This window comes from Mandrillus leucophaeus, unplaced genomic scaffold (genome assembly GCF_000951045.1).
Source record: "Mandrillus leucophaeus isolate KB7577 unplaced genomic scaffold, Mleu.le_1.0 Scaffold237, whole genome shotgun sequence".
NCBI classification, from domain to species: Eukaryota; Metazoa; Chordata; class Mammalia; order Primates; family Cercopithecidae; genus Mandrillus; species Mandrillus leucophaeus.
The window spans coordinates 298,864-307,541 of NW_012102443.1; the positions used below are offsets into that span (position 1 = coordinate 298,864).

The 8,678-nt window shown below is 42.4% G+C and overlaps 1 protein-coding gene across 2 annotated transcripts in view; it reads right to left on the reverse strand.

Annotated features, from left to right (window-relative positions):
• Positions 1 to 319: 319 nt before the first annotated feature.
• Positions 320 to 8,678, reverse strand: part of ZNF26 (zinc finger protein 26) — a 42,126-nt gene continuing 33,767 nt past the window's right edge. The window contains exons 2-4 of one of the 2 annotated variants that reach the window (XM_011982210.1): positions 5,413 to 5,539; positions 5,044 to 5,139; positions 320 to 2,761 (exon numbers count right to left, since the gene is read on the reverse strand). In XM_011982210.1, coding sequence (XP_011837600.1) covers positions 1,416 to 2,761; positions 5,044 to 5,139; positions 5,413 to 5,539 — 1,569 coding nt within the window. In that variant the 3' untranslated portion in view covers positions 320 to 1,415. The remainder of the gene's footprint in view (positions 2,762 to 5,043; positions 5,140 to 5,412; positions 5,540 to 8,678) is intronic. The other variant, XM_011982211.1, reaches the window with a different exon arrangement.

The window sequence follows — 8,678 nt, forward strand, 5'->3', positions numbered from 1 at the left end:
TCCCAAGACTTTGGGAGGCTGAAGTGGGCGGATCACCTGAGGTCAGGAGTTCAAGACCAGCCTGGCCAACATGGTGAAACCCCGTCTCTACTAAAAATACAAAAATTAGCCAGGCATGGCGGCAGGCAGCTGTAATCCCAGCTACTCGGGAGGATGAGGCAAGGGAATTGCTTGAACCTGGGAGGCGGAGGTTGCAGTGAGCTGAGATCACGCCATTGCACTCCAGCCTGGGGGACAAGAGCAAAACTTAGTCTCAAAAAAATAAAAAAGAAATACAGAGTCATTCTTCTTAAGAAACAAAAACAAAAACCCAAACAACAAAAAGTAAAAGACATTTTTATTGAGAAGTGAGGAAACAACAGAAGATCAGAGAAGCAGGTTCTAAAGGGATAGTATCCACAGTTATTCTTGTAATCAATTAGCCAGAATGAATGGATGTTCTCAACAGAATTCTGGGACAAGACTGAATGAGTTCCCACATTTTCTGGTTCACGTGTGAATGAATTACAGACTCAAAATTCTGAAAAAGAGATTACCATTATCCAACAATGGGTAAAATGCTCACCTGTAGCTAGTGGAACGGATACCTGAAAGACACTACCACAGGAAGCACCCCAGAGAGGGGAGGTATTTCTCCAGAGAAAACAAGGGTGCTCATGTCAATCAATGGACAACAGGCACGGAACTGCAAAATACAATAAACGTTCATTACAATGAGTTCTCTTAAGCGGCAGCCCTGTAATAAACACCAGATCTGCTTATGAAAAAGAAAAGACAATTAGCATTTAATATGGAAAATACTGGGGGATATTATTCCACAAACTATCAAATATATATATATATAGTTAGATAGACAGAACAAGTTACATTAAAATATAAAATACTAAAAATTTTAGAAATACTTTTCAGTGTTAACTTAGGGAAGTCATATGAAATATCCCTTAACTTTAAGAATCTGTTCCCTGTTTTTCCTGAACATTACTTTATTTATATATTTTTTAAAAAACAACTTTATACTCCACCATGAAAAGTCAACTGTTCATAATGAGATTTTATTTTACAAAAACACAGCTTCAAATCTGGAATGTGACTTTCCATGGAACACACTTTCAACGGGAAATGCTTCCCTAATTTATTGGACTTATAAGGTGTTCCTCGTGTAAATTCTGTGAATCTTCATGATGATACTACAACATCTGATACACTTATTGCTCTGCATTCCTTCCACTATTTTCATCTACAAAGATTTGCAACTTATTTCTGAAAGCTTTTACACTCATCCCAAATATGGTTGGTCTCTCTCCTCTCTGATTTTTGACATGAGTGTAGTTTTAGGGCCTCCTGCTTGTAAATCCTGTCTATATTATCCGAAGTCTCCTGAACATCAGTTTCTCACATTGCATCATTCCGATTTCTCATTTATGAGTCTTGCGATGTATACGAAGCCCTGAATTCCAACAGAAGGATTTCCCACATTCAGAGCACTTCCACGGTTTCTCTCCAGTGTGAACTCTCTGATGCTCACTGAGAGATGACTTCTGAGTGAAGGCTTTTCCACATTCACTGCATTTAAAAGGTTTCTCTCCCGAATGAGTTTTCTGGTGTATTTGAAGTGATGCCTTCCTAGGGTAGGCTTTTTCACATTCATTGCATTCATAGGGTTTCTCCGTTGAATGAGTTCTCTGATGTATAATCAGCTGTGATTTTCCACAAAAGGCTCTCTCACACAAACTACATTCATAGGGTCTCTCTCCGGTGTGTGTTCTCCTATGGATAACAAGGTATGACTTGCTACTGAAGGCCTTCCCACATTCACTGCATCCATAGGGCTTCTCTCCCGCATGAGCTCTCAGATGTGCAGTGAGCTGTTCCTTCCTACCAAAGGCTTTCCCACATTCACCGCATTGGTAAGGATTATTTCCTGTGTGAACTCCCTGATGTACGATGAGTTGTGTCTTCATATTGAAGGCTTTCCCACAATCGCTGCATTGATAGGGTTTTTCTCCTGTATGCATTCGGACGTGAACAAGGAGATAGGACTTACTCCTAAAGGCTTTCCCACATTCACTGCATTTATGTGGTTTCACTCCTGTGTGCGTTCTCTGGTGTACAACGAATGGAGACTTCAAACTAAAGGCTTTCCCACATTCACTGCATTCATAGGGTTTCACTCCTGTGTGACTTCTCTGGTGTAAAAGAAGCTGTGATTTCCAGCTGTAGGCTTTCCCACATTCACTGCAGCCATAGGGTTTCCCTCCTGTGTGAATTTCCTGATGGACAATGAGCTGTGACCTGAAAGAGAAGACCTTCTCGCACTCACTACATGAGTAGGGTTTTTCTCCTGTATGAACTCTCTGATGAGCATTAAGGTTTGACTTGGCACTGAAGGCTCTTTCACATTTACTGCATTCGTAAGGCCGCTCTCCCGTATGAATTCTGAGATGTACAATGAGCTGTGACTTACAACGAAAAGCTTTCCCACATTCACTACACACACAATTTTTTTCTATGCTATGAGTTCTTTGATGCTTAAGAAAATATGGTTCTTCATAACCAGGAAACTTATCAGAATTCCTTCTCAAATAACTTCTGCTTGGAGCTGAGTTTTGTGTCCAACTTTTCCCATGTGTGTTACAGAGTCTCTGTCTTGAAGAATCATGGGTTTTGCTCAGATTAAGTCTTCCCAACACACTACAAGCATAGCTTCTTTCGATACTTTCAAGCTCATCTTGATTGTTCTGGTACCATTCGTCCCACCCATCTACAAAAAACAAACAAAAGATAACTTTTTGCATCATAACATAAACCTGATATGGAATTAAACAGTATTAGGACTGTCATGTAATCAACCTTTCTCTTTTGGTAACAAGTCTACCACATTGGTTCAAAAGAAATACTGGCCAAGCATGGGGGCAAGGGAACTGAATCAAAACAGACCAAAATAGGCCCCTCGTGAAAACTGGCAGCAAATTACCAGTAATCAAAAATAGTTTTTAAAATAGAGGTTTAAAACTGGCACTTGGATTAGCCAGGCATGGTGACGGGCACCCGTAATCCCAGCTACTAGGGAGGCTGAGGCAGGAGAATCACTTGAACCCGGGAAGCAGAGGTTGCAGTGAGCCGAGATCGTGCCACAGCACCAAGTACAAAGTTCCTGAGGAGGAAGCCTGACTGACGGAGTTTAAGAAATAGAAAAAGGCCAGGATAGCTAAAACCCACTGAGTGAATGAATGAAAGCAGAACCAAATTATTCAAAACCATGGCAAAAAGTTCTTTACATTTCTAAGATTTTTTTTTTTTTTGAGACAGGGTCTTTGCTCTGTCATCCAGGCTGGAGTGCAGTGGCGCAATCTTGGCTCACTGCAGCCTAGACCTCCTGGGTTCAAGTGATCCTCCATGTCAGATTCCTGAGTAGCTGGCACTATACGCACTCGCCACCACACCCAGCTAATTTTTGTATTTTTAGTAGAGATGGGGTTTCACTTGTTGGCCAGGCTGGTCTCAAACTCCTGAGCTCAAGTGATCCGCTCGCCTTTGCCTCCCACAGTGCTGGGATGACAGGCGTGAGCCACTGTGCCCAGCCTAAAGGTTTTTAATTACAGAAAATCTCAGTCTTCTGCATTTAAAAGATCAGTTTGACTGTTCTGTAAAAAGTAAGAAAAGGGCAGAGAAATACTTTAGACAGTTATTGCAGCAGTCCAGAATGAGATAATTTGAACTACACTTCTTGATATACTTTGGATACCTATTCCCGCCCAAGTCTCAGTTGAATTATAATCTCCCATGCTGGAGGTGGGGCCTGGTGGGAAGTGTTCACATCCGGATCACAGGAGCAGATCCCTCATGGCTTGGTGCAGTCTTCATGATAGTGAGTTCTTGTGAGATCTGGTCATTCGATATTATGTGGCACATTCCCCGCCCCTTCTTGCTCCTGCTTTCACCATGTGATGTGCCTGCTCCCGCTTTGACTTCCACTATGACCGGAGCTACCTGAGACCTCCCCAGAAGCAAATGCTGCCGTGCTTCCCGTACAGCCTGCAGAACTCTGAGCCAATTAAACCTCTTTTCTTATAAATTACCTAGTCTCAGGTGTTTCTTTATAGCAATGAAAGAATGGCCTAACACATGTCTGGAATTGAGGAAATCTGGAACACATGGGAGAGAACTAAGACGATTTGCTGAGGGACTGGATGTGGGAGCATAGAAGGGGAGGAGTCAACAGCTTGAATGGCAAGATGGCACTGCTCCTTAGAGATGGAAACACTAAGAAAGAAACTTGTGGAAGAAAATGAAGGGCTCTGGCTATTTCTTTTGAGGAAGAGTGGTAATTTTAGAAGGAAATCCCCATTTCTGAAACTGAGAGTGAAGTCTGGGAAAGCATGGGGTAGCGCTCCTACAGGCAGGTAAAACCCAGGACTCAAGTGCCAAAGAGAAAGACCTCAATTTTGATGTTACAACACTGGGGTGAAAGCTTAAACCTTCAGAATGGAAGAGTCTTTCGACAGTTACAACATAGGAGAGGAGAGCCAAACTGGAAAAAATACCCCTCTGGACAACGCAAAAGGGAAGTGGAAGGTGTATAAAATCACTCAAAGATACAGGGGACATCAGGGCTAAGACTGTGAGTCAAGTCTAGGGGATTTAACTGTGAAAGGCAAAGGAGGAAATAAAAGAAAGGGAAATAGAGGGCCACGAGCCACACCAAGTGAGGGGAAAAAGAAATCCCCTAAAGGTCTCGATGCCCAATGAAACCCATGACCATGACCGTGGGGAGGAGGCAAACTTACCCAAAAGCAAGCCTGGAGCAGAGTTCAGGGAAGAGGGGCCTGCCTGCCTCTCAACAGTGAGGGGGAGAAAACCCAAATATATGAAGAGTGACGGCGATTTCCTTATCTGAGGAGCTCCTGGCTTCATCCTGAGTCAGCTCCAGTAGCTCAAGGACTTCCAGAAGAATTTCTGAAGACAACACTGCGAGTGCCCACTCCTCAGGTACTCACCAGCTCACTCCCATGCCTCCCACCTTCCTCATTCTCACTCACCCACCTGGACAGCTCTGCCTGGAAATTTTGGCATTTATTATCCATGGATCTTCTCCTTGTTCCAACTTGAAGATTAAGTCAGGCTTGGTACCATGATACCCTGTTGATGGGAAATCACAAAGGGTGGGGACCAGGCTGTTAGGGACAGGACCGAGGAATCAAGAGCTACAGAGTAAAACTGCTCATCTCACTTGGGGAAAGATTACAATTAGGAAGTGAGGGACAAATAGGGACGAAGGAAATTTGACCCCTAAAGTTCAAGTTCATAATCATTAAGCACTTCAGAGATCCCAGAGTAGGTCACCAACAAAAAAAGGGATGGCAGTTTATTACTCACTATCTGAGTGATGTGACGTTGAGACGGAGCACTTACCCACTGATAACAGGTTATGATAGTTTTCCAATATCACATCTCTGTACAGGTACTTCTGTGTAGAATCCAGTAGCTGCCATTCATCCCAGGTGAATTCCATAGATATATCCTTGAACGACAATAATCCCTGAAATAACACACACCCTGTTCAATTGGATGCAATTACATTAGGTGATGTGGAAAAGATGCAGAGGAACTGGGAAGGGAAAAATGTTCCTCTACCATTTCCTGTGTCTGGTTTAGCATTTACTCTGTGAGAGAATTAAAAATCAATCAAGGAGTTCCGGGCATGGTGGCTCACGCCTGTAATCCCAGCACATTCAGAGACCAAGGCAGGAGGATCACGAGGTCAGGAGTTTAAGACCAGCCTGACCAAGATGGTGAAACCCTGTCTCTATTAAAAATACAAAAATTAGCCGGGCGCAGTGGCAGGCTACCTGTAATCCCAGCTACTCAGGTGGCTGAGGCAGGAGAATCACTTGAACCCGGGCGGCAGAGGTTGCAGCGAGCCGACATCGCGCCACTGCACTCCAGCCTGGTCGACAGAGTGAGACTCCATCTCAAAAGAAAAAAAAGAAAAAAAAAAAATCAATCAAGGAGCTTCTATTTGCCAGTACTCTCTTGGATCCTGAAGATTTCAGGATGAAAAAAATCCAGTTCTGTCTTCAAGAAGCTTTCTATCTTGTAGATAGGAATGAACATTTATACATGCAAACAAAATAAGGTGTTCTGAGTCCTTGGTAAAAACATCCAGGGTACATTTTGCACAGGAATGAAGAGAGCCACTCAAGTAGTCTTAGAAGATTCATGATGTGTTCCTCAAGAAGTTGGGGTGGAAAGGGCAATTCAGGAGGTGTGTGGACGAGGTTCAACTGAGAACAGGGGGATAAACAAGAGAGTTTATCCTTCTACTTGCAGGAGTCTGAAGGCAATTGGTCTGGGGCTTCCATCTCTGCTCCACCTTACACGGCTTCCACTTCCAGGGCAACCCAGTCTAAGATGGCTCTAGTCATCACATCTGCATTCTAAGCAACAGCAAAGAGTGGGGGCTGGGAGGGAACAGCAGGGAAATTCAGAAATGGAGTCTGTTTCTGTATATGCCCAACTGAAAAACTGGCAAATCTATTATGAAAGAAAGAAAAAAAAAAATAGATTGGAACATAATTTGCAGTCCCTGTACCAGGAGCAAGCATCACACAGAACACACGGTAGAGCCTGGTCAATTCAAGGAACTGCAAATATTTCAGACACAGAGAAGACTGCTGTCTTTGTTTTCTATTTTTATAACAGAATACCAGAAACTGGGTGATTTATAAAGAAAAACGTTCATTTAGCTCAAGGTTCTGGAGGCCGGGAAGCCCACAAGCATGGCGCTGGCATCTGGTGAGGGCCTTCTTGCTATGTCGTAACTTGGTAGAAGGCATTACATGATGAGAGACAGGGAGCATGCCAGCTCAGGTCTCTCTTCCTATCCTTATAAAGCTACTAATCCCATCATAGGGTCCCTGCCCTGATGACCTTGTCAAATCCTAAATACCTTCTACCTCCAAATATCATCAACGAATAAATTTAGGAATTAAATTTCCAACATATGAAATTTGAAAGATACATTCAAACCATAGCGATGGCTACAATGGGTGAACAGGTAAGAGCTAGACTACAAAATAAACCTGGAGGCCGGGTACAGTGGCTCATGCCTGTAAGCCCAGCACTTTGGGAGGCTGAGGGAAGCAGATCACAAGGTCAGGAGTTCAAGACCAGCCTGATCAACATGGTGAAACCCCATCTCTATTACAATTACAAAAATTAGCCAGCCGTGGTGGCGGGCGCCTGCAAGCCTAGCTACTCAAGAGGCTGAGGCAGGAGAATCGCTTGAACCAGGGAGGCAGAGGTTACAGTGAACCAAGATCATGACACTGCACTCCAGCCTGGGCGACAGAGCCAGACTCTGTCTCAAATAAATAAATAAATAAGTCTGGAATGATTTTCCTAGTTTATAGAAAAATTGCCAATGTAGGTTTATATAAATAAGAGAAATAATAGGGCAATGTTCGAAGAAATACGGCCTGAAAATTCTCCCGGAGTGAAGACAAATACAGGAGTTCACGTGATAAAAACCTACCAATTGAAATGCAAGATAAGTCAACCAAAAAAAAAAAAAAGGTCCAAATTTAAGCAGATGGTAATGAAACGTCTGAAAATAAAGTAAATAGAGAACACCTGATAACCAACTAAAAGGAAAGAACAACATTTCCTGAAAGTGGGAGAGAAATAAAGTACGGAGAAAAAACAATGCTGACGCTGAAATCTTATACCAGCCAAACTAAAAGGCAAGAATAAGGGAAAATAAAAGACATTTTCAAATATACAAGCACCTGGAAAATTTATATCCATCAAGTGTGGTAGTCATGCCTAAAATCCCAGCATTTGGGAGGCTGAGGCAGGAGGATTACTTGAGGCCAAGAGTTTGAGACTATTCTGGGTCACATAGTTAGACCCCATCTCTACAAGTAACAAAAAATGTGTGGGCATGGTGGTGCACACCTGTAGTCCCAGCTACTCAGGAGGCTGAGGTGGAAGGATGGTTTGAGTACAGCAGTTTGAGGCGATAGTTGGCCATGACTGTGCCACTGCACTTTACACTGGGCAAGAGAACCAGACTCTGTCTCTAAAAAAAAATTTAACAACTTTTTTAAATTAAAAAAAAAAAATACACCCTATACAGACAACATTAAGACACAGAAAGAATTGGTGGAGCAGCAGAACGTAAATCTAAATATTGATTCAAACACATCTGAACTAAAATTATTATCAGCTATACGACTTAAGCATGTGTGTGATGCAAATAGATGAGAATCATAGAAAATGAAGGTATAAAGAAACATCTTTCACTTGGGAAAAGAGAAAATGCAACTGTATAGACTTTGGTTTAAAGGGAAACGTTCAGTGGGTCTGCGAATGACTTAAGAGACAATCGAGCACTAAAATGTAGGGAGGGAGCGCGGAGGAAGTAGAGCTTCCAAAACAGTAGAGAAAAAACCGACTGACAAAGAACACATTCATGTTAGAAGAAACATACTGAAAACATAACTAAGACAGTCTGAAACTCATGAGATACACCAAAGAAAAAAATACAAATTAGACAATAAATGAAAAAAGATATCAGGTAAATGCTAAATCAATGAAAGCTGATACTCACAGAATTAGCACAAAATAATTGCATTTTTACATCAGTTTAACTCAAGGGGCTTAAACTAAAGGCATTT